This window comes from Anolis sagrei, chromosome X, assembly GCF_037176765.1.
Source record: "Anolis sagrei isolate rAnoSag1 chromosome X, rAnoSag1.mat, whole genome shotgun sequence".
NCBI lineage: Eukaryota > Metazoa > Chordata > Lepidosauria > Squamata > Dactyloidae > Anolis > Anolis sagrei.
Window position 1 is genome coordinate 33,080,042 of NC_090034.1, and position 26,718 is coordinate 33,106,759.

The 26,718-nt window shown below is 43.6% G+C and overlaps 2 protein-coding genes across 5 annotated transcripts in view; one reads left to right on the forward strand and one right to left on the reverse strand.

The window, feature by feature from the left end:
- The window catches only part of DGCR2 (DiGeorge syndrome critical region gene 2), a 64,465-nt gene extending 45,801 nt beyond the window's left edge, over window positions 1-18,664 (reverse strand). For 2 of the 4 annotated variants that reach the window (XM_060785943.2, XM_067473148.1), the window contains exon 1: window positions 18,366-18,664. In XM_060785943.2, coding sequence (XP_060641926.2) covers window positions 18,366-18,444 — 79 coding nt within the window. In that variant the 5' untranslated portion in view covers window positions 18,445-18,664. The remainder of the gene's footprint in view (window positions 1-18,365) is intronic. The other 2 variants (XM_060785945.2, XM_067473149.1) reach the window with 1 other exon arrangement.
- Window positions 18,665-22,981: 4,317 nt separating this feature from the next.
- LOC132781631 (testis-specific serine/threonine-protein kinase 1-like) lies at window positions 22,982-25,303 on the forward strand. The gene has a single exon (XM_060785941.2). It carries the CDS (start codon window positions 24,450-24,452, stop codon window positions 25,284-25,286), a length of 837 nt encoding a protein of 278 aa, XP_060641924.1. The 5' UTR covers window positions 22,982-24,449; the 3' UTR covers window positions 25,287-25,303.
- Window positions 25,304-26,718: the final 1,415 nt, after the last annotated feature.

Below are 26,718 nucleotides of genomic sequence, written 5' to 3' on the forward strand. Positions count from 1 at the left end.
CACCAGGAACTGGTGCTCAGAGGTAGACTGACTCCAAAATCACATCTAGCCAACCGCTGTTTATCTCCAACACAACTCTCCTCTCCTACAACAGATTCACTAGGTAGCCTCAGGTGAGTTACTATTCTCATCCTCAGCCCCACCCCTCCATCTGCAACTGCGATGATAATCTTGCCTTTTCCTACAGAGCGGCTGAAAGCCCTTTGAACACTTGAAATTGTACTACATCTCAAGAGTTTTATTAGATTTATTTATTTAATGTATATCCTGCCTTTCTCCCACCATGGGGTTTATGGTGGCACCAACAAAGGGCCCCAAAGAACTGGGCAAAATATTTGCAATGCAACCAACAATGCTTCAAGGAGTGTGAATTTTTAAAAAAAAACAGCTTCTGCCACCCTTCTTCTTCCTCCCCTTCAGTAGCTCTGAACCTAATTTCATCATATGTGGTGAATGTCTACCACTATTTTAAAACAAATATCAACAAATGAATTTAACAAGAGACAACAGAAAACATCTCCTTGTAAACACTATTTTTAAGTAAGATGAAGAAAGAGGAATAATTTTTCAGCTAGGCAATAAAACGTTGCATCTCTTCCATTCTGTGGTACAGCAGAGGACAAGCTTCACTCTTCGCTCTTCAAATGCCTGATGTTTGAATCCAAAGACATATCCATGTTAGTCTGGGTCAGCTTATGCTGCAAAGTTCTTTCTCTTAGTCTTAAAGATGCCACAATATTCCTGCACATGCCAATGCCTGATGCAACTGTCGAAGGAATCAAGTATGCCAACTCATGCCACCCAACCTTATTCGACTGGCAGAAATACAGAAACACAGAGAGCTGTTTTCGGATCACAAGCCAATCCATTGAAAATGCGGGATATGCACTTGGATTGTTGCACTTTTGCCCTTTGTTCCAACCGGCCCAGATGCAAGACCAATAAGATCAACACAAGAGGCTAAAGAGATGTGCCGTTTTGGCGGAACATTGGGATTGGCAAGGACATTTTTAGCTGCGTGAACTGAATCAAACTCAGCAGTAACCCCCACCCAACCTCTGCTGAAGATTTTGCACACTTCAAACAAAGAGACCTTTTCTAGAGCTGAAAGTAGGGAAAGTACTTCCAAGATCCCAAAGTATGAAGGAAAGCAAAGGGGGGGGGGGATCCTCAGCTGCAAAATGAAACAGAGCTTCATGTTACGCAACACAGGAACTTAGACCAAATGCCATCCTTCCTTCCTTCTGAAATATTGGTGCCGCTCACAAAAGGAGTGGCTTATTGCATGCCAAGCTGGCAACTTCAACAGAGGCAAAATGCTTTCAGTCTGTGTGCTGGCACAAGGAACACAAAATCAAATGAGAGCCATCGACTGTATAAGTCTACCTTGTGTATAATTCAAGGGACCAAAATTATGGATTTTGATATGATAAATTGAGGGTCATTCTGCAGAGAGATGAAAGCACCAATGTCACTTCAGAAGGCCATCCATCCCTGGCCATTTACAAAAAGGCACCACAGTTGAGAATGTAGTGAGATATCAGTGCTTCTTTTAGGTTCTTTGGGGATGGACTAAGCTCTTGCCTTTCGCCACTCTATTCAGAGAAGGGAATAGTTCCTTTTTTTGAATAAGAGTTAAGGTACAGTACTCACAGTGACCCATGGATAAGGCAAGCCAAGTTTTTTTGGATTGATTTTGTGACCAAAATTTCTAGACTTATACATGAGTATAAAGGTTACATTCAGCTTTGATTCAAAATTACTTAACTATACCTAAAGTGGGCTTAGACTTCTATCACTTATTCTAATACTCTCACTGCTAGGCTGTATCTTAAGGGTCCCCAGATATTTTGAACTAAAACTCCCGTAGTCCCCTTACTAGTGGCCATGCTGGGCTGGACCATGACAGCTTCTAAGCCAAAAGAGGGTTAAAGTGACCACACCACTCAGTATCCCAACCCTATATACACTGAAGGATGACAAACCAGCTCACTTCCAACCTGGAAGAGCCACCAAGGACCGTGTGCAACTGGAGTTGTTTTCTCCCTCCCAACAGGAGGGAAAGAGTGACGGCAAGTTGACACCTACCTCCTCCCGGGCATCGTGTGGGTGGTCAGAACAAAGCTGCCTGGGCACCCATCCAAGTCTGCTTAGGCGGGGGCTTAGGCGGGGGCTCACCTCACGCTTGGAATGCTTCTCAGCAGTCAATACACCAGCTGGGCTGTGGGGGGGGGGGGTGCTTCATGCGGCGCAGCCCTTTGACAAAAGCAAACCGTTTATTACGTCTGTTCGGAGCCTCACACAATGCAGCCCAGGCTGGGTGCAGTTCTCAACAAGCATTTGCTCTGAAGAATCCTTTGTTGCCACACACGGTCCCCTAATCCAAAAGGATTTCACATTGATGTTATAATACTAAGTCGGATTTGAACATATTTATAGTCATTTTTTTAAAAAGACTGATTTTGTCATAACCATTTAGATGAAATCGCCATCTCTTGCCAAGTTAGGAAAAAACGTTCAAATGCCTCCACTGCAGCATACAGTCATATCTGGCAGCAAAATAAAGCCTTCTAAGATCCCTGTTTTCAAAAAACTGCACCAGAAGCATAACTATGGCCAAAAATAGCGTTAAATGTTGCTTTGCTTCTATTTGAAGATTCAACACCAGCTACTGGACCATCAATGTAATTTCTGTAATTTGTTGAGCCAACATTCACCACATTACTTTTTACTGGGCCAGGTCCACAATGCTGTTTTCCAGGCAGTTTTGAAAATCAGGACATTCCCCCATTCCGTAAAATAGACTGGCACTTTCGGACATGTTTGGATCACTGTGCACTTTTGTTCTCAATTAAATCCGGTGTTTACAGACACCTCTACCCAACTCTGCAAAAGAGGCAGCTACATTTTTGAGTCAAAATTAACCAAAGTAGCCCCATAGCTGGCATGTACTTTCTCCTCCCCTTTTAGTCTATAGAAGGGAAGGAGATCAGATATTTTTGCTTTTCTGCACACCAGAGTTTGTCATTGCTTCCTAAAGCAGCAAACTACAGGGGTGTGCACAAACAGGGTTAGTATCCTAACATGTGGTTCAATAAAACCATTGTTTGTACATCTGGATGAAATGTCTAATGGTGGCTTGTGTCAAGGCAACCCTTTTTCTGTGAGCTTCTGGCAGCTTAAACCCCAGACAGCTATGGATTCAGACCCTATTGTTGCTTTCCCTAGCAATGCCTTGTTTTAGTCTGGTCAACGGCCCAGCCAGGCCTAGCAGTTGGGATTGTGTTTTTCAGTGCTGTTCACAGGATTGTTGCATTTTTAGAGAAATATCACCATGACAAAGCTTTGGAAAATTTCAATTTTAGGACTTATACCCGGTCAAGTGGAATTACCTTGGCTGACGTGGTGTACAGTTAATAGAAATAGCCTTCGCTCATTCTCCCTCTTGCTTTACACTTTTGTTTCACAGCTTGGTGCTTCTTTCATTGTCCAAGGTTCTCCATCCTTTTGTTCCTTTTGTGCTGGCAATTTCGAATCCTATCTAAGCGAGGTCACGTGGGTTGAAGTGCAACTTAGCAACTGCTGGTTTTGTTGTTGTGCTGCACCTTCAGGTCGACTCTGACGTAGGGCAGACTCTACCATAGGCATTATTCTGTGAATATTTGCCACTGCCTTTCACTTAGATTGAGAGAGTACAATTTGACTAGGCCACCTACTAGGTTTCCATGACTGAGAAAGAATGTAAACGTTTGTCTCACAGAGTTTGGTCCAGCACTCCAACCACTATACTGTCTTAGCTCATAACTTGGTCATACTTTTGTTATTTTGTCCTATTGTATTTTTGAATGTAGCCACATCTTTTCCACATCTCTGATTCTAAGGACTGCCTCTGGTCTATATCTCTGGCCATTACTGTTTAAAATTCTTTTTTCATGGGTCTAGAGAACAAGCAGTTGTAAGCACCCCCAATTATTCTCATACACAAGACATCTAGCACCACATAATCTGCTACCCCAAAAGTCCCGCTAGAGCTTCCAAGCACCCAACAACTAGGATATTCCCTTCCAAGCATCAGAAGAGATCATCTCCTATGCTACACACATGTGAGAATGCCTTGATCTCCTCCAAAATGCACGTCTGAAAATATAATAGAGGCAGTTGATGACAACCATAAATCATGTCTGCCTAAGTAAAGCTGGTCAACATTTGCGAATCCCTGCGCACTGAACACCATACAGCTCCAACAGAACTGAATCAAAAGTATATCTAGATTAATGAGAAAACGGAACTGAAATCAATTTTTAATTATACCTACAATGGCAAACCTTGCAGCTAATGATGATTAGCCGAGGCACAAGATTTTAACAACATCCAATTATTTCCTCCAGGTAACCTTGATCAACAACATTGTGCGGTGAAACTATAAAATACAGAGATCAATGGGTTGTTAAGCAGGCTAGGGAACGGCTGGCTCAAAATGCCCAGTGACCCTACGCAAGTGGCCTTAGTGCCGCTCACTGTTAATAAGATTAATATTTCAAAAAGTCGGCCTGTTTCAAGCCCCTGACTGAATAGTAATAGCTCTCTGAAGACATATGTAAGACATTCATTTGCCCTTAGCAATAATAATCTGAATGAAAGTTTTACACAATCAACTGATGAAACACGGCTTGCCCTGATCATTTCGGGCATTAAATCGGACTTGTCAGCATTCTCAAGCCCTATTAATCTTATAGTAAGGAACTTCAAGGGAAAAAGGAGATTTGTCGCTCACTGAAACTAGTTAAAGCCAACCGTCATTAGCATAAGCAACGTTCGTTATGCTCAAGCACTGGAACATAATAAAGGCCGCCACAGAATACATTCTCATGATGCCTCAAAGGCTCACCGATTTATTATGACATAAGCTAACATTTATTATCACAACTGCCACTCTCTCTGGTACAGTAACGTAGGAAACTGCCCTACACGAAGTCAGACTAAGATAAATCTCAAACCATGGACCACTGGTGGTCCAGGCACTCCATTCAGGTTGCCCACAAAAGACTGCAGAATGAAGCACGTTGGCTTCCACTATATTTAACCAAAGGAGGTAAGGGCTCCATCCAACATCAACCGTAACATGGCACAGAGCAAGCCATTTCCAGAATGAATTATGTAGTCTATTCATTTTCCCCTAAAGTCTTTCTACTTAAAAATGTCCTTTTCAGCATTGATACAATGTTAACTTTAATAGTACTGGCACTGATAAGGGAAATGTGTAGGATCAATATTTGCATGTTACATGAAGGAGGAGGGAAATGAGTTCCACTTGTCTACACCAAACAGCAGCAGCTTCAACTGGTTCTATCCCTCCCAGCTCTATCTGCAGATGTCAACGAACGAAGCCAGAATCTTTTGCATGCAAAGCAGGAGCCTCACCGAAGTTTTCGCTTCACTGTTGGCCGCAATGAACCAATATGGATTTTTGAAAAATCCCTTTTAGACAAAAGGGACAAAAGGAACAAAAGGGCATACAAGACACACATTACCTAACCAATGCTAAAAGTTCTACAAACTAAGCCTAAGGATCAGGTGCAATAAGTCTTTAAAAGAGAACAACACTTTAGTGGTTTCTGTTAATAGAACTATCCTTTGAAGTCTGTGGTATAGGGCCTCAGAACTATAAGACTGAAATGCCAGTTTGACCACTCTTGGGATGTTCTTGCCATCTTCATATCACCCAGGGACTGAAAATCCCACCCAATGATTACTGGGGCTTGCTGTTCTATCCTTCCAAGGTTGCTGGTATACAAAGCACCATTTAGGGAGTCCCCAAGGTATTGTTTTAACTCTGGAGAGCTACCAGCTTTAATCTTGGTCACACAAACAATGCCAACTGATAATGTGCCATCCTCCAGAGCAGTGATGGTTTTCGTGGCTGACTTTGTTTTCTTACAAACTGTTCCTTGTAATATGCTATTCTTGATCACATGCAAGGAGACTGCTCTGCAAAGCTGAAGTCTTCCAAGCAATTATGAAGGAACGCATACTTACCAGACTTGAGATGGGTTACTCCCAAGGGCTGTCAGAGTTAACAATATGGCACTAGATGGAGCAGTGTCTAAACAGCTTCCTATATTTATGAGGCATGACTATGATTCAGGCTGCAAAAACGTGCCACCCTGAGATTTCACCATAGAAAACAAAATATAGATATGACTACTACAGGCCTTCATTACACACACACACCCACAAACACACAATAATAAATCAGCATTTCAAACAGAATACTGGAACAAGAAACCATGTGTTCCACAGACATTTTGGACTGTAACTCCTATCAGCCCCAATTTAAAAAGGGGCTGTATCAACCCTATGGGAGAGATGTAAGCTGTGCAGCTCCTTCAAAACACCTGGAAGGCACTACTTTGCTTACCAAGTGAAAATGCAAACAATAGGGAGTTATAAAAAGAGTACCAATTGGAGGGAGGGATTTTAAGCATCTATTAATATACAGCAAGCATTAGCACGCATCCACCAATTTACAGAAACAGAATTGGAAGACAGACCAAAGACACACACTGGATAGCAATTATTGGGTACAGAAAGATCTGACAGAGTTTGTAATACTGGTCAGAAAAAGAACATGCAATAAGACAAAAAACAAACCACCTAAAGTATTCAATGTGCTAGAAAAGCACAAAAAGAAATATAACCTTAAGATAGATGTGAGGGGATAATTGCAATCTCATGACCCTCAGTAATTCCCTTGTATGTCCAGATCTTTGGGGATGAAGCTTCCGTCCAAAAGTTTTGTTTTCTTCAAATCAATTGCCAATGTATCCTTCAGTTCATTAGACTCAGAACTGCCCCATACTATTTCACGCTTACTACGTAATATTAAACATCTGAAAGATGCTGCCCAAAAGACACACTAACAGGAGTTAAGCAGCTTACATCTCTCCCATAGGGTTGACAAGAAGTTGCTAAGTGAGAACCAATGATAAACAGGGAGAAAAGTAGCCAAGGAGAAGGTCCCTTTCGATCTTGTTTGTGACACCAGCTCCTCCAAACCATAAGACAACATCATCAACAACGGAAGAGGAAAAGTGATGCAACATGAAAGCTGTTGCTTCTATATTAACTATGCATTGGCAATGGATGCACGACAGAGGAGGGGAGAAAGAAAACACATATTCATAAATCTCTACTTGGGGTTTTCTCAGAGCTCTTCCCCTTTGCTGGGAGATGCACATTTATGAAGTTCACATGGACAAGCCTCTTTCATGTTCCATTTTTTTGGGGGGGGGGATTGGTTTTATTTGTGTGCAAGAGCTGTAGAGAAGTAAAAACGTCCTTCAAAAAAGGCACGGCTTCATAAACACTAATGGCCAACACAATGAATGGATACACCATCAGCCAAATGCCCATTTTTAATGTAGATTTTCTCAGCTACATAAACTCATTCTCCCCTACTCACATACATTCATATTCTTTTGGAATGGTACAGTAAGTATGAAACTGTGGTGGGTCCTTTGCTCAAATGTCCTTAACATTTAAGCAATGAAAGCACAAACACCACTAATATTATCATGTCATGAAACACTGACAAATAGCCCAATAAAAACAGTTTTCAATGTAAAGCTCTGTACCGGATTGGATATAAAGCTTTTTAAGCCGATGTGCTTTGCTGATTTTTTCCCTTGTCATTTAACAATCCAACTACTTGTGGCAGTTGGCAGCAAGACGCTGATATTTATAAACCTCGTGAAATCGTTGCAGCTCATTTTAAAACATTTGCTTACCAAATAGGCAAACACGCTAAATCAGATCCCATCTGATTTAGACTGGGAAAGGTTTTGTTTTTCTAATTGAAGCATTTTCCTGGAAAGCAACACTGTTGACAACTAGTTTGAAGGTTTCGCATTGAGCAGCACCACTGAAATATTTATCAACAATGAATTCTATTAGCACTGAATTTAACCTGCAAGTCTAAGTAAACGCAATGGAAATTGTAACATACTCCTGCCTTTATGACTACCCAACACTGTCATCTGTTTCTGTTTCAAATCACAAACCCCTTAAAGGTGATCAATAGCAACTATGATTTGTAAAACATAGTCATAATTTATACAGTGCTATCTATCACACCACAGTCAGCATCCTATTAGTGGCATAACGGAGCATAAATTCAACATAGGCCTGTGCCTTTTCAGATTGTTGTGGAGGCTGGTATTTTCTTCTTTCACTATGACTACAACCACCACTAACCACCACTGCAACAACTCTCCAATGGCCATTCAGTAGCAGGTGGAGGGTAGAAAAAGAGATACCTGGCTATATCCCTGTAACCCAGTGGTTTTCAACCTTCCTAATGCCACAACCCCTTAATACAGTTCTTCATGTTGTTGTGACCACCAACCATAGAATTACTTTTGTTGCTACTTCATAACTGAACTTTTGCTACTGTTATGAATCATAATGTAAATATCTGATATGCAGGATGTATTTTCTTTCACTTGACCAAATTTGGCACAAATACTTGATATGCCCAAATCTGAATACTGGTGGGGCTGGGGGGGATTGATTTTGTCATTTGGAAGTTGTAGATCAGTCACAGTCTGGTTTCAGGCCTGGTCACGGCACCGAGACAGCCTTGATAGCCTTGGTGGATGACCTCCGTAGAGAGCTGGACACGGGGAGTGTGACCTTGTTGGTTCTCTTGGACATCTCAGCGGCTTTCGATACTATCGATCATGGTATCCTTCTGGGTCGACTCTCTGGGATGTGTCTCGGGGGCACGGTTTTGTCGTGGCTTCGGTCCTTCCTGGAGGGTCGATCCCAGATGGTGAAGCTGGGAGATGCCTGCTCGGACCCCTGGCCTTTGACCTGTGGGGTCCCGCAAGGCTCTATTCTGTCTCCCATGCTTTTTAACATTTACATGAAACCGCTGGGAGAGGTCATCCGGAGTTTTGGAGTTAGGTGCCATCTCTATGCAGATGACACACAACTCTATTACTCATTTCCACCCAACTCCAAGGATGCCTCTCGGGTGGTGGACGAGTGCCTGGCCGCTGTGTCTATCTGGATGAGGAGGAACAAGCTGAAGATCAATCCCGACAAGACAGAGGTCCTCCTGGTCGATCGTAAACCTGATCAGGGTATAGGGTGACAACCTGTGTTGGATGGGGTTACACTCCCCCTGAAGCCACAGGTCCGCAGTTTGGGAGTCCTCTTGGATTCATCGCTTACACTTGAGGCTCAGGCGTCGGCGGTGTCCGGGAGGGCTTTTGCACAATTGAGACTCGTGCGCCAACTGCGACCGTACCTCGCAAAGGCTGATCTGGCCGGGGTGGTCCATGCCTTGGTCACCTCTAGATTGGACTACTGTAATGCGCTTTACGTGGGGCTGCCCTTGAAAACGGCTCGGAAATTCCAATTGGTCCAACGGGCAGCGGCCAGGATGTTAACTGGTGCTCCTTACAGAGAGAGGTCAACCCTCCTGTTTAAGGAGCTGCACTGGCTGCCGTTTATTTTCCGAGCCCAAATTAAGGTGCAGGTGCTTACCTACAAAGCCCTAAACGGTTTGGGACCACCCTACCTGCGTGACCGCATCTCCGTTTATGAACCCACGCGTTCACTTCGTTCATCCGGAGAGGCCCTGCTCATGATTCCGCTAGCGTCGCAGGCACGATTGGTGGGCACGCGAGACAGGGCCTTTTTTGTGGTGGCCCCCTGACTCTGGAACACCCTCCCAAAAGATCTTAGACAGGCCCCTACATTGGCAGTCTTTAGAAAGAACTTGAAGACCTGGCTGTTCCGATGTGCCTTTCCAGAATAGGAAAACTCCAATAACAAGTCCCAGAAGCACTTTATTAGAATTGAGATTGCTGAACACTGCACTTACCCTATAATCCTTTACATATCACCTCTCACATCAGCACTTTTAATCTTGTACCCATTACTCTGGCCCGGCCCAGTTTTATTGTGTCTTGATGTATTGTTTATTGCTTGTTGTTTAATATTGCTTTAATTGTTTTAATTTGCTTTAGGTTTTGTATTGTTATGTTGTGTTTGAGGCCTTGGCCTTTGTAAGCCGCATCGAGTCCTTCGGGAGATGCTAGCGGGGTACAAATAAAGTTAATAATAATAATAATAATAATAATAATAATAGTTGCTGGAATTTATAGTTAATCTACAATCAAAGAGCACTCTGAACTCCACCAACGATGGAATTGAACCAAACTTGCCACATGGAACTCCCATGACCAACAGAAAATACTGGAAAGGTTTGGTGGTCACTGACCTTGAGTTTTGGAGTTGTAGTTCACCTACATCCAGAGAGCACTGTGGAGTCAAACAATGATGGATCTGGACCAAACTTGGCATGAATACTCAATATGCCCAAATGTGAACACTGGTGGGGGAAATAGTCCTTGACATTTGGGAATTGTAGTTACTAGGATTTATCGTTCACCTTCAATCAAAGAGCATTCTGAACCCCACTGACAGAACTGGGCCAAGCTTCCCACAGAATTCCCATGACCAACAGAAAATACTATGTTTTATGGTCTTTGGCCACCACCCCCCCCCCCAGGGGTCCCAACCCCCAGGTTGAGAAATGTTACTGTAACCAGACAAAGTTACATTATTCACATAGACTTCCAAACTATCCCAGTGGATTGCAGAAGGACTATGTTATTTATCTGTATCTGGCTACAGGGACATAGCCAGACTCTTATCTGATCCCCCTGCTAAATGGTTTGAGAAGAGGGGAGCCTATGAGGGCAACAGTGAGTACTGGAATGGAAGAAGGGAGCTCTAATTTAGGAGATTATCACACAATATTAACAGTATCACTCTATAATAACAAACTTAATATCCCACTTTAAATCATATGGCTGCCTTCTGTAGAATTCTGGGATTTGCAGTTCAGGGAGGGGCCTTTAAATGTTCAGCCAGAAAGCTCCTGGGCCTCACTAAACTACAAACTCCAGGATTCTTCAATAAGGAACCACAGGAATTAAAGTGAGAAAGCAACTCTTTAAAATGGTGGCGTTCAACCTTGGATCCTCTAGCTCCCAGAATTCCTGACCACTGAACAAGCTGGCCAGGACTTCTGGACGTTGGGAGTCCCAAACACCTGGAGGACAAAAGGCTGGACACCACTGCTTTAAAGTAAAGTATGCTCATCCTCATAGTCCCATCTGAAGACCTTTGACACTACATTCAGCGATGTAGAATCTCAGCTCAGGAGTTCTGTTTTAGTACATCAAAGACAACAAGTATATATCCTCCACCAACACTAAGATATCAGGTGTGACATTTTTGTATGATGATAAATTCAGCGTGGTATGACAACTCATGAAATTCAACATGCTACAATGTTTGAATCGGACATGGGAGATCCAGTTCCAGTCCTCACCAGCTGACCTGAAGCAAGTCCTACACTCTCTCATCAAGACCTCTTTCACAAGGTGGTTGCTACAATCATAACAAAGAGGGATACCATGGTCATTGCTTTGAGTTCAAGGGAGAGATAAATAAAACATTTCCCTGCCAATACAAAGTGTTAAAAGCACCTCCTGACAAACACCAGCACATCAGTTAACTCTGCAGCTCAGACTGACACCTCTCTAATTCCTTCACCGAGGTTCTACCTCACTCACACCATGATTGCTCATATCATGTTGAAGAGACACTAGAGGTGCCAAAGAGGGACTTGTTGGGGGGAAATCAAATTTTTATGTGAAAGAACAATCACAACTGCCTCTTCTACAACATTATAGTCACTGCTTTCTGAGGAGGAGTACACTAAGGGGAGCAATACGGTTCCAAGAGTAGGGGAAATGATTAAGCACAGGAAAATGTGTCAACTACCATCCTTAGAACAACAGACAACCTGCAGTTATTGTCTGGTACGGTGGGACAGACAGAAGACAGATATCTAGGAAAGCACAGAGAATACAAAACCCACTAGAAGTTGAATCTAAGGAATCACTATTATAAATACTGACTGGAATTAGTCAGCCACACCATATGCTACAGAGCAATTACGCTACTCCCCAGAGCCCAGCATAGAAATACAGGACGCTACAGAAGGAATGCTTTGTCCTGCCTCTGTTACAGTCCAACATGGTAGTAAAACATTTTGTGGGCTAGTTAACTTTTGTGGACTTATTTACAAGGCAGTCCTAAAGTATCTCCCACTCAAGTGTAAAAGATTTCCTGTCATCTTTCCATCTGATCAGTTGCCCTTCCTCTCTCCTTATAAAGAGAACCCCCAATCACATAAAAGAGGGAAATAAACAAAGATCATGCCAAGAGAACAACCTGACTATGAGCCCCAATCATTCACAGTTGAATTAAATCAAATGTTTGGATGTGTTTTGAGTTTTTCTAAGTTTCCAACTAAGAAGATCATATATAAGGAGACTGAGAAATGTCTATAAACTAGGCATGTTGATGAGCCATCAGTATATAGTTTTGGACAACAAAAATCAACCACCTGAATCTGAGTCTTTCTACTGTTCCACTGGAGTGCTTACTGGAAGCAGCTGAAATACCGCTTGATCCTCCAAAATGGCACACTTAAGTAATTCACAACCCTCACAGCTTGGTCAACAAGTGGATATTGATCAGGTTCTTCAAAGGCCATGCCATTTGTTTTAAACAGCCTGATGAGGCAATTAATACCAAACTATGGCTCTCCATGCTAACAGAATTAGCACAAAACACTTTTTTCTCCCTTACTCCATGACACCATTCTTCACATTTCTGCTGCATAGTGGGCCTAGTGGTTTTAAGAGGAGAAAAACAGACACATGCCAATCATCCAACAATGCCACTGTACCAAAAATCCATAAGCTTCGCTTTTAACAGGGGTAGCAGAGGCCGCAGACAAAAGACGCTAACGCTGCCAACTAAATATTTGAAACACATCCCACATTTTCTGACACATGGGGGGGACATTCCACGTTTAGAGTTTAGGCCCAGGTGAGGCCTTGTTTAAACCAGGGAATAAACTGGAAGCATGGTTTACTACTTTAAAGGTATTAAAAATGGTTCTTCTTGCACCTAAAAACATGGCAGCACCCCCCCCCCCCCGACACTCACTCACACCCAGGGGAGAGTATTAAAATTTGCAAAAAGAAGGAGGGTGTTTAAATGGGAAGTGGGGAAATTCAATGGAAGAGTTGTTCTAGGCCAGTGGTGGTGAACCTATGGCACACGTGGGTTTGGGCACTCCATTTCTAAAAGGTTGGCATCACTGTTCTAGGCTCTCACGGCAGGGCAACTTTACCCAACTCCCAACTTTATTAGCACAAACTAAAAACATACAAAGACATGCAATGTATCCACATCCTACCATAACACAACCATATTTTCTTGCAGAATTCACACAGAATGAGGCCTACACAGAAGCTAAACATGTTACGACAGTGTCAGTTCAAGAGCTTTCAACAACGTTCCTGAGTCTCAATCACTTGCCATGCACAGGGCCTTTTCCCCACATGATATAATGCTTTGGAACCAAAAATGTCCACATCATTTGATGGTTGAAACATAATGCAGAGAAGCTGACACGAAAGGGATTCTGCCCCTGCCTCAAGAGAGGAGGGGGACAAACACATTTTTACTTTATCCAGCCCAGGAGATATTGAAGTCGGCAAAGTGGATGGAAATGTATCTGCCATATGCACAGAACAATATGCAGAAAGGGACTTTAAGCCAATCTGCTAAAACTAGTTGCTTGGTGGGACTCCTATTCACAGGTATACACTGCATTACATCAATGTATAAGTTTGTGTTACTGGCATGATTATGAAACTGGAATAAGTGCCATTATTGTGGACCACTTTGCCTTTTAAAAATGAAAACTGGCATAGAAACACTTGGAAAGAGATAACTGAAATGTGGTTCTGGTTGTACCAGGTTTCTTGTGTCACTTGGGAGACTTGGAGGGGGTAAGTAAATCTGCTATTTCTGATCACAGGCAGGAACAGCAAGATAACTTTGCTCTGCTTAAAACATGTAGACGGTATACAGGTGCTTTTGGGGAGTAAAGCAAGGACACAAAGTTTGCAGACCACAATTTCCACAATAGCTTAGCTATTGCTACCAAGACAGGACAAGAGATGTCATTAATTCAAGACAACATATTCTATGCAATTCCGCAAGTTAACCAATTATTGTAACACAGTAAAAATAGATAAAAATATACATAAGTTCTAGCAAGGACTTTATGACTATGGATGCCATTACAAGCTGCATGATGCTGCTTTAGGTCTTCATCGCTGGCATTGCTCAAAGAGCAATTTAAAATTCAGCTGGGCTATTTAGTAACACAAATGGTACAGTACCAACTTCATGGAAATCCCCTGCTCAGAACACAAGCCTCCCTCATATGTCCACTATTTGTTGGTACAAAGTTTCCCTTCCCATATAAAGCCAGAACCCCAGATGCATGAATAAAAAATAGACAATTGAATCCATCTTATTCCCTTGTTGCTTTGGTTGTTCCAAATGTTACAGCTTCCTGCTATCGACTCGATACATTTTCTGACCAAGTCTTAAAAGTATTACCAAAAAAGAGGGCAAAGAATAACCTGCGGAGAACTCAATAATATCACAGGAATATCCAGGCCTCTTTCAGAGCAAATTGCCTGAAGATTAAAGCATGTTTTAAAGGTGTTTTGCGTGTGTGTGTGTGTGTGTGTGTGTGTGTGTCAGGAGCGACTTGAGAAACTACAAGTTGCTTCTGGTGTGAGAGAATTGGTCACCTGCAAGGACGTTGCCCAGTGGGTGCCCGGATGTTTTTAATGTTTTACCATCCTTGTGGGAGGCTTCTCTCATGCCCACGCATGGAGAGCTGGAGCTGACAGAGGGAGCTCATCCACACTCTCCCTGGATTCAAACCTCCGACCTGTCAGTCTTCAGTCCTGCCGGCACAACGGTTTAATCCATTGTGCCACCGGGGGCTCCTTCTAAAGGGCGAAGTGTTATGATTCAATTTTAAACATTATCCTTCATAACAGTGTTGCATCATTAGTTAAGAGAACAAGCCACAACTAGGCTTTGCTGTGAGATCACCATATTCAAGTTCTTTCCAGTATTCTCATTTACAAGAGCAGAGGCAGTAAAAGCCTGTTCAATTCTGCATGCAGCAAGGTTATATAACATGGCCAATGCATTCTCTAGAAGTAGATGATGATGCTTTTTCAATTTTCCTCAGGTCCTGAAATGATTACAACCTGACACTTATCCCACTTCATGATCATACCAGTAACACCAGTAACACAAACTTAGACATTTATGTAATGCAGTGGCAATACTTTGGAAATGCTACACCGTGTTTGCAGGGCATTCATTTACCAATACAACCCTCTTTCAAAGAAACACAGCTTAGTCAAAGGAATGAGTTGAAAACCCATTGCACTCATCTATGTACTGCAATGTTCTTCACAGTTAGCTGCAAATTTGGGGGAGAATTTCAGGCAGAAATCTAGCTCTCTCTAGAGTGCCAACCCGCATGCCCCCAAAATAAGACAGAACCAGGTCTGTAAGTCAATTAAGACTCCACTGCACCACCAAAAAGCAGCATTCTTACCACTGCACCTTCACCGGAGCAGGTTCTGCAGACAGTGACAGGTTGGCAATGTAGATCTTTCTCCTCCTATCTATAAAATTAGTTTATTTTTGCTTGTCACCTAAACAAGGAACACAGGACTTGCCTCACCATGTTTCCCTCTCATCCCAACACAATAAGTACAGAAAATAGGTACACATCCTTTGCCAAACACTGCATTGGAAATATACCTGTTCAGAGATTCACATTCAAGACAGTCCTACAAGGCTAGAAAGAAAACAGCAGTACAAGTAATCTAAGTGTATTATGTTAATAAAAACTATTACGTCTTATTTGAAAGGCTCTTCTCTCCCCTTGCTTATTTGCCTCCCAAACATGACTCACTCCCCAATGCTCCCATGCATATCATCACATCTAAAACAACAGTCTTGTGGCTCCTTAAAGACTAGCACATTTTACGAGGCATAAGCTTCCATGCACATTAGCCCTTTTTCATTGGATGCATTCTACCAGCTAATAATACAGCTACCCCGACATCTCAGAAATCATATATAGCACAAAGAAATATGTTCCTCTTTTTGAGGCTCTGCTTCTTCAGTCAATCCCAAACCACTGAAGCTCCACAGATGTCATTTCTCCTTCAATCACATGGATATTATTTTAGTTCCTCCTCTCCCTTTGTAAACTTCAAACCCACCTATCCTTCTCTCCTGGCCTTGTTTGGAGATGCTTCAGGATAACGATCAAGCTCCAGTTCACCCACAGCAAAATTAGGCTACTGGTGGCTCTTCAGATGACTGCAACTCAGATCATCCCCCATCAGCATAGCCAATTACAATAGTTGCGGCCCAACCAGGATTACAAGTTATTCCCTTGATCCTACAGATGACCCCTCATCCTGCCTCACATTTTAAATACACCACAGTTCCTGGGACTGGGGGGGAGGAACTTCGAAGTATTATCAGTTATAAGGAAGCAGGGAACAGACTCTTTCTTCGGTAAAGCCTTACATTATGATCCCATGTTATCATTGCAATCCTTCCACGCATACTCTTAGTCCAAGCACACACACTGTGTCACCTCTGCACCCTCTGGGTCAACATGGGCAAGGAATGATGATGATGATGATGATGATGATGGTGGTGGTGGTGGGGGTGATGATATTCCACTTCCCTCTTCTAAAGATGACTCAAAGCAACCCACTCACCCAACTGATTCACCCCATTGTTCCTGCAACACACAAACTAACCTCCAATTCCCTCATAATTTAAGACATCTTTTACAATATGTCACAACTCCAAGAGAAAATACTTAGGCCCCCTCAGATCAGGGGCAAATCCAGATCCCTCCACAGCTGGGAAAGGGACACACAACCATCCCCAACCCCACAAATACCAAGCAACGCATCAAAATTGGTGTGTTAGTCACTACACTACTCCCGAAAAAATCCCACACAGGCTGAACTGGAGGGGGAAGCTAGCAAGTAGTAAGGTCACACCTCAGCCACTTCCCCGTAACAAAGGAAGCTCTGATCCCCCTTTAACCCATGCTCCAAGCACCCCATAGTTTGGGGGTGGTGGTGAATAAAACTGGGCTACTCAATCTTTCCAGTCTAGGAACCAGCACACCATAACTGGGGTGGGAATCATCTTGGGCTCCCAAATTTTCACCACTCAGATGAGCGATACCCAATAGTTTGAGAAGGAAATCACCCATAGCTCACCAGTTGGGGAACCAAGACCCCTTAGTTTGGTGGGAAATCACCTAGAGCTCCCCAGTCTCACCAATTGGGCAAACAAGATCCTGTTGCCCCACTGTTTGCAGGGGAAATTACCTAGAGCTTTCAAAATATCATCAGTTGGGAAAACAAACACAAACACTCCACAGTCTGGGAGGGAAACCACCTAGGCCTTCCCAATATCACCATTAATGAACCAGTGCTCAATAGCATGGAGCGGGGATCAACTAGGGGCTCTTCCCACAGCTACATAACCCAGAATATTAAGGCAGATCATCCACAAGATCTGCTTTGAACTGGATTATCTGAGTCTACACTGTCACATAATCCAGTTTAATGTGGATATTATACAGCTGTGTAGAATGGGGCAAGGCCTCCCCATATCATCAAATGGGGAAGCAGAGCCACACTGTTTTGAAGAGAAGCGGCCTAGATCTCCCTAATATCCCCAATTAGGAAAGTCATACTCTATTGTTTGGGAGGGAAATGACCAAGAACTTCCCAGTCCCCTTCTACACTGCCATATAATCCAAATGATCAAAGCAAATATTCCACATTATCTGCTTTGAACTGGATTATATGGGTCTACACTATCATATAATCCAGTTCAAAGCAGATGATCTGGATTTTTAATGCCAGTGTAGAAGGGGCCCCAATATCACTATAATTGGGGGGGGGGGGGAATGGGGAAATAGGACTCTACAGTTAGGGCTTCCCTGGATACCAAGGGCTTCCCTGGTATCACCAACTGGGGGAGAAAGACCCTCAAATATGGGGGGGGGGGGTGGAAATCGCATAGGCTTTCCCGATCTCACTCATACCCTTCACTGGGGCACAGTACTTTAAGTCCTCTCTGCTTTTGAGGGACACTCCCCACCCAAAAAAAAAACCCTTCATGGGAGGTTTCTGCTTCCATAGGGAAAGGCAGCCCCACAGAGAAAAGCCCCTTTCCTCCCCGAAAGGCCTTCCCTTGAGTCCCCTCAACAGTCTCCCTCAAGTTCTCCCAAAAGCCAGGCTATTCCTGCCCACAGGGATGTCCCTTGCGGGGCCCCGTACCTGGCCGCAGAGGCTCGGTGATGCTGAGCACCAGGAGGAAGAGGAGGAGGAAAGTGCCGCTGTCTGCTTTGGGCACCATTTATCCTCCGTTCATCCTCCCCCAGCGCCGCAACGTATACCCCCCCTCCCGGGGGAGGCGAGGGAGGAGAATGGAGGGAAAGAGGAAGAAGGAGAAAGAGGAAGGAGAGCGAGGGCGGCCGTATTCCTCCGCGCTGGCCGTCTTCCTCCTCAACTCGTCCCTCAATGACGGGCGAGAAGATGGCGGATGCGCTGCCGCCGCTGTTCCTCCTCCCTGCCTCACCTCCCGCCGCTCCTGCCTCTCGCAGCCAATCCGGAGGCGCGGGGCGGGGGCAGATTTGCATAGGCGCATGGTTAATGAGGGCCGCAGAGGTTCTCGCCCGCGCGCCCGGAAGCTAGCGCGGAGGCCCCTGAAGGGGGCTTAGGCCCTGCTGTGGTTGCCATAGCGACCCCAGCGTTTACATGGGGAGGCCTTGGGGAGGGCCAACTTCGAGGGATGCTCAAGCTTTGTATAGCTAGATATAGACTATATATCTGTACAAGGACCAAGTAGCAACAGTAAGAACTGACCACGGAACAACAGACTGGTTCAAGATTGGGAAAGGCGTACGGCAAGGCTGCATACTCTCACCCAACCTCTTTAACTTGTATGCAGAACACATCATGCGATGTGCGGGGCTTGATGAATGCAAAGCTGGGGTAAAAATTGCTGGAAGAAACATTAACAACCTCAGATATGCAGATGACACCACTCTGATGGCCGAAAGCGAGGAGGAGCTGAGGAGCCTTCTAATCAAGGTGAAAGAAGAAAGCGCAAAAGCTGGGTTGCAGCTAAACATCAAAAAAACCAAGATTATGGCAACAAGAATGATTGACAACTGGAAAATAGAGGGAGAAAATGTGGAGGCTGTGACAGACTTTGTATTTCTAGGCGCAAAGATTACTGCAGATGCAGACTGTGGCCAGGAAATCAGAAGACGCTTACTTCTTGGGAGGAGAGCAATGTCCAGTCTCGATAAAGTAGTAAAGAGTAGAGACATCAGACTGGCAACAAAGATCCGCCTAGTCAAAGCCATGGTATTCCCATGAAAAAAGCCTCCCACAAGGATGATAAAAAAAAAAAATCAAATCATCCAGGCATCCCCTGGGCAACGTCCTTTCAGACGGCCAATTCTCTCACACCAGAAGCGACTTGCAGTTTCTCAGGTCGCTCCTGACACGACAAAAAAAAACAAACTATATTATTATACTACAATCTATATAATACACTACCAGCATATTATACTATTAGTATTATATAATATATTGTACTATATCATGTTGTAGTATATATAATATATAATATATATTACATTACAACATTATTAATATTATATGTAATATGTTAGTATGATTACATTACAATATTATTATTTCTATATATTATTTTATTGCATATATGTGTATGTGTATACATGAGCATATATATATGGAAAGGAAAGAAGGGATATATATATATATATATATATATATATATATCCCTTCTTTCCTTTCCTCCCTTCATAATTTTTCCCCTTTGCTTTTTCTTTCTTCCCCATCCCTCCCTTCTCTGTTTTTTCTTTCCCTTCTTTTTCTTTTTCTTCCCTTCCTTCCTCTTCCTTCCTTCCTTTTTCTTTCTTTCTCTCCCCTCATACCTGTTCCCCATTGTCTTCCCTCCTGTTTCTTTCTTCCCCCATCCCTCCCTTCTCCATTTTTTTCCTCTCTTTTTCTCTTTCTTTCTCTTCCTTCCTTTCTTTTTCTTTCTTTCCCTTCTCTCATACCTTTTCCCCTTTCTCTTTCCTTCTTTTTCTTTCTTCCCCATCCCTCCCTTCTCTATTTTCTTTACTTTTTTCTCTTCCTTCCCTCCCTTTGTCTTCCCTTCTTTCTTTGATCCCCTCCTCTCATATCTTTCCCGCTCTCTTCCCTCCTTTTTCTTTCTTCCCCATTCCTCCTTTCTCCATTCTTTTCTTTCCCTTCTCTTTCTTTCTTCCCTTTCTCTTCCCTCCTTTTTCTTTCTCCCCTCCCCCCCTTCTCCATTCCTTTCCCTTCTTTTTCTTTCTTTCTTTCTTCCCCTTTCCTTTCTCCCTGCTCCAGCTCTGAAAGGACCTCCCTCACAACGTCTCCATAGCATCTTGATTCTTTCCCCACCTCCCTCCCTCTGTTACACACAGTCTTCCTTTGTGATGCCACAGAGGGCCACTTCACCTAGCAACAGCTCAATTCGGCAGCTCAGCGGGCCACTTCGCCCAGCAGCAGCTTTTGTGGCACAGACTTTGATTTTCAGATAGAGAGGGAGATACATAAAATACAGGTAATATTTATTTATTTATTTATTTATTTATTTATTTACATTATTTCTACCCCGCCCATCTCAGTCCGAAGGCGACTCAGGGCGGTATACACAGTCAGCACAATTCGATGCTGAAACAAAATACATACATTGATAAAGCAAAAACATCAAATGCAATTAAACATAAATGACAGTGCATAATTAAAAAGAGACTATGTCCTCTTGTGTGTGTATATGTATATGAAAAGAGACATATGTGCCTCTGTGTGTGTATATGTATATGCATACACACACAGGTTGACCATCCCTTACTCATATATGTGCCTATATGTACATGTGTGTGTGTGCATATATTTGTGTGTATGTATATAAGTGGATATATATGTATGTGAATATATATGCACATACACACCTAATATATACACACACACATATATACACACACATATATACACACACACACACACACATACATACATACATATATGTATATGCTGTGGTATCCTGAGAGTTGTAGTTTAGTGAGCCACCAGTGCACTTTGGCAGATGAAGCTAAAGGCCTTCTAGAACTCCAGCTCCAAGGATCCCATCACTTTGAGCAAAGAGATAAAGCGGTGTCAAACTGTGTTATTTTGACAGTGTAGACACAACAGAGATGGGGAAAACGCCTTAACCTCCCCAAGCCACCATCTAAAGATGAAAGTGGCTCTAAGTCGCAGGTGTTTTCCTATACAAGGCCACATTCGGTGGTTGCTTGCTGATGCTGTTTCTCAGGGCTGAGGCTGGCACCTGCTTGCCCTGTGGTTGGAGGGACACCTTGTCAGCAACAAACAAGAGGGGAAATCTTATTCCGGAAACACCCTTTCTCTGAACATACGGTGTATCTGGCTAATGCTATGACAGTGCACATCCTAAAACAAATGAGGTGAGTTGTTCTGCCTTTTTGGGCCTATGAATGATGGCCTTTTCCAGACAATTGTAGGGTCCATCAATGCAGCCGATTGAATGGCCATGGCTCCTTGTGATAGGATACTAAGAGCTGTAGGTTGTCCTCACCAAACTACAACTCTCAGGACCCCATAGCCTTGAGCCGTGGGGTGAAAAGTGGTGTCAAACTGCATTCATTCTAATGACGAAAAACATAAGATTTGGTTTTGGAGATGTACCAGTTTGGGCAGTAGACATTTTCAGAAGCAGTAGGAATGGGCCTTGGGTAGGTAGCACTGAGCTGGAATTTGCACCAAAGATTGTCCTGATTAAGTTAATGACTGAAGGAAGATTCATATAGTACAGACAAACCATTGATTTTATGTGAAACTACGCAGAATTGGACCTTTCTGCCATGGAGTTATAAACTTTGCCCTCAGATTTGCTTTAGTCTCACTCAGTATATTTATCCATTGACATCAGTAATGTATTGTCGAAGGCTTTCATGGCTGGAATCACTAGGTTCTTGTGGGTTATTTCGGGCTATAGGGCCATGTTCTAGAGGCATTTCTCCTGACATTTCGCCTGCATCTATGGCAAGCATCCTCAGAGGTAGTGAGGTCTGTTGGAATTAGGACAATGGGTTTATATATCTGTGGAATGGCTGGGGTGGGGCAAAGAGCTCTTCTCTGCTGGAGCTAGGTGTGAATGTTTCAACTGACCACCTTTCATTAGCATTTGAAGGCCTGGCTGAGCCTGGGAAAATCTTTTGTTGAGAGGTGTTAAGATGTGCCTGGTTGTTTCCTCTCTGCTGTTTTGCTGTTGTAATTTTAGAGTTTTTTAATACTGGTAGCCAGATTTTGTTCATTTTCATGGTCTCTTCCTTTCTGTTGAAATTGTCCACATGCTTGTGGATTTCAATGGCTTCTCTGTGTAGTCTGACATGGTGGTTATTGGTGTGGTCCAGCATTTCTGTGTTCTCAAATAATATGCTGTGTCCAGGCTGGTTCATCAGCTCTGAAATGGCTGACTTCTCTGGTTGAAGTAGTCTGCAGTGCCTTTCATGTTCCTTGATTCGTGTTTGGGCGCTGCGTTTGGTGGTCCCTATATAGACTTGTCCACAGCTGCATGGTATACGGTAGACTCCTGCAGAGGTGAGAGGATCCCTCTTGTCCTTTGCTGAATGTAGCATTTGTTGGATTTTCTTGGTGGGTTTGTAGATTGTTTGTATGTTGTGTTTCCTCATCAGCTTCCCTATGTGGTCAGTGGTTCCCTTGATGTATGGCAGGAACACTTTTCCTCTGGGTGGATCTTCATCTTTACTCTCGTGGCTTGTTCTTGGTCTTGCAGATGACCGCATAGGGAAGCTGATGAGGAAACACAACATACAAACAATCTACAAACCCACCAAGAAAATCCAACAAATGCTACGTTCAGCAAAGTACAAGAGGGATCCTCTCACCTCTGCAGGAGTCTACCGTATACCATGCAGCTGTGGACAAGTCTACATAGGGACCACCAAACGCAGTGCCCAAACACGAATCAAGGAACATGAAAGGCACTGCAGACTACTTCAACCAGAGAAGTCAGCCATAGCAGAGCACCTGATGAACCAGCCTGGACACAGCATATTATTTGAGAACACAGAAATGCTGGACCACACCAACAACCACCATGTCAGACGACACAGAGAAGCCACTGAAATCCACAAGCATGTGGACAATTTCAACAGAAAGGAAGAGACCATGAAAATGAACAAAATCTGGCTATCAGTATTAAAAAATTCTAAAATTACAACAGCAAAACAGCAGAGAGGAAACAACCAGGCACATCTTAACACCTCTCAACAAAAGATTTTACCAGGCTCAGCCAGGCCTTCAAATGCTAATGAAGGTGGTCAGTTGAAACATTCACACCTAGCTCCAGCAGAGATGAGCTCTTTGCCCCACCCCAGCCATTCCACAGATATATAAACCCATTGTCCTAATTCCAACAGACCTCACTACCTCTGAGGATGCGTGCCATAGATGCAGGCGAAACGTCAGGAGAAATGCCTCTAGAACATGGCCCTATAGCCCGAAATAACCCACAAGAACCTAGACATCAGTAATGCTTGCACATCCCATTTTCCAAAATCTGAACTCTTCCAAAATTGTCCACCTGGACAATGTGGTTGGGATAGTGGCACCTTGGTTCTCTGATGGTTCAGTGTACTTTCACACACATCATTATTTAAAATAGGTTGAATCAAATGACCTTCAGGCTATACACATGTGTATGAATTTCATGTTTATACTTAAATCCCATCTCCAAGATCTCTCATTATTATGGATATACATGATGATAGGAGGAGAAATGGTCCAGCATAGTTGGTGAAGCTCATCACAAATGGTCAGATTAGCCCAAGGCGTATTGGGAATTTGGTGGGACAAAATTGTGCTCCTCCCATGTGAAAGCCACCTGACTTGTCTACAACGAAAACAGAGGACCAGCAAGCCAATTTAGGGGACAAGGAGCAAGCTACCCCTCAAAACCAACGGCTTCAGGTGGCACCCATTCATCCTCATGGCACACCCAACCATTGGCCAGACAGTTTTGGGAGCTGCACTCCCAAAAGTCACTTTCCCCAACTGTAACAGTGCTTCCAGTCATTCAAGTCTCCAAGTGACACATCTGGTGTTCCATTGTGACCTCAACGAATGACACCTGCGATTCACTCAATTGCTGGGAGACCAAGCCAGACTCAAAACTCCTTGAGTTAAGCACCATCTCAAAACCCATAGGAGCACCACTCTAAATCGCACTCCATCAGGAGGTTGGTATCCCCACCCATGGATGATGCTGCTGTTCTAAAGAAGAAAGGCTATATCCTAGGAGGTAGTCTAGGTGAGAGTTCCTTTGCCAAAGTCAAGTCGGCCTACTCAGAGCGCCTGAAGAGCCAAGTGGCTGTCAAGATCACAGACAGGAGGAACGTCCCTACTGAGTTCTTGGAGAAGTTCCTGCCCCGGGAGTTGGAGATCTTGTCCACCGTCGACCACTGCTCCATTGTCAAGATCTACGAGATCTTTGAGACCTCTGGGAAGGTCTACATTGTGATGGAGCTGTGCGTCCAAGGCGACCTCTTGGAGTTCATCAAGAGCAACCGGGGGCTCCCCGAAGAAGTGGCTCGCCGGATGTTTCGCCAACTCTGTTGTGCTGTCAAATACTGCCACGACTTGGATGTGGTGCACCGGGACCTCAAGTGCGACAATGTCCTCCTGGACAAAGACATGAATGTCAAGTTGTCTGATTTTGGTTTTTCAAAGCGGTGCTACCGAGACAGGGATGGCCAGATCGTTCCCAGCCAGACGTTTTGCGGGTCAGCAGCATACGCCGCTCCAGAGGTGATCCTCGGCATTCCGTACCATCCCAAAATTTACGATATGTGGAGCCTGGGTGTCGTGCTCTACGTCATGGTCTCAGGGTACATGCCATATGACGACTCCAATGTCAAGAGGATGCTCCGGCTCCAGCAGGAACACCGGGTGATCTTCCCTGAAACGTTGAGCATCGAATGCAAAGATCTGATTTTCCGCATGCTCCAACCTGATGTTGCTCATCGCCTCCAGATTGAAGAAGTCTTAAACCACCCTTGGGTGCAAGGAAAGCGCCTCAAGAGATTTCGGTAAAAGCAAATGTGCAATTTTATCAGGAATACGTATTGCTTTGCCAAGTACAATAAATAAATATTACTTTCTTGTTCTAGAGCAATACTGTGCTGTTCTTTTGTGTTCTGTAGTTACCAAGCAACTTAGAATTTTACTTTAAGGTGGCTTCCCATTCCCAAGACAAGAATGGAGTGGCTCATGAGCCATATAGAGCCAGCCATGACACACACACACACCCCAGAGCTGCCCCCTGGACATCCACCATCATAGGGGGGAAATGGCCACAAAATGGAGCATTGCATCCCAGAAACTCTCCCAAGTGATTCCCCAAATTGAGGACATTTGGAGTGAGTAGTCATTTTGTACCTGAAATTACCTATTTTCTAAACTGGAGCATGTGGCCATTTCTGAGTTGGACAAAATGAGTGAGCACATCTGGTAAGGGCTCAGGAAGTTTGAATACAGCTCAAAGATAGCCTCCAAGCCCTCTCAGCCCATCCACCCTTCTTCTGAATCTAGGGGTGCTCTAGTGTACTACTTGAACACCTGAGGCTCCGTGATATGGGATCCTAGGCATTTTACAATGTTTTTAGCCTTCTCACCAAAATTCAATTGTTGCTGAGGACAACCCTGGGAGCCACTCACCCAGATACTTCAATTTTCCTCTGCATCATCTCTCAAAATGATGAATGGAAATAATATTGTATCACTTTTGGTCACCATTTTGAGAAGGACTGTAAAAAGGGGAATTGTGGTATTTGGAGGTAGCCCAGGGCTCTAGGTTGTCTGTGGGATTGGAGAGTGGTATTTATTTATTTGTTTGTTTGTCTTAGGAGCTGTGTATAGTTTGGAGGTAAAAATTGCCTGAATAATTGCATCAAACAGAAACAAAACTTAGGAGGCTTTGGGAGACTGGCGGAAGGGCACAGGGCAGCTTTGCTACATGTTTCTCTCCTACGAAATCTGTTGGGGGAAGAAAACATGTCAGGCCATGTTTCATGGTCCCCACCTGCAGGAATAATGTGGAATAAAACAGTGATGGAAAACCTTGTGATGGGATGCATGTGTATGTGTGTTCCTTCAAGTTACCTGTCGACATGTAGTGACCCCATGAATTTAACAGGGTTTACTCTGACGAGGAATACTCAGAGGTGGTTTTGCCAGCGCCTTCCTCTGAAGTACAGCCTTCAGGACCTGAGATTTGTTAGCAATCTCCCATCCATATCCTAAACAAGGCTGATCCTGCTCCGCTTCCAAGATCAGATGGGATCTGGTGGGATATAAAAGCATATCCATACTTGCAGACACAGAACCCAATTCCAAATGCAATCCTCTGCTACCGACTTTCCTTTTTGCTTTTTTAAAAAAAGCATAGGCCTTTCAAAAATAGAATCCTCTCATCTTTTCATATTGAATATGGCATATGTAAACTTTCAATGTCCTGGCATATTTC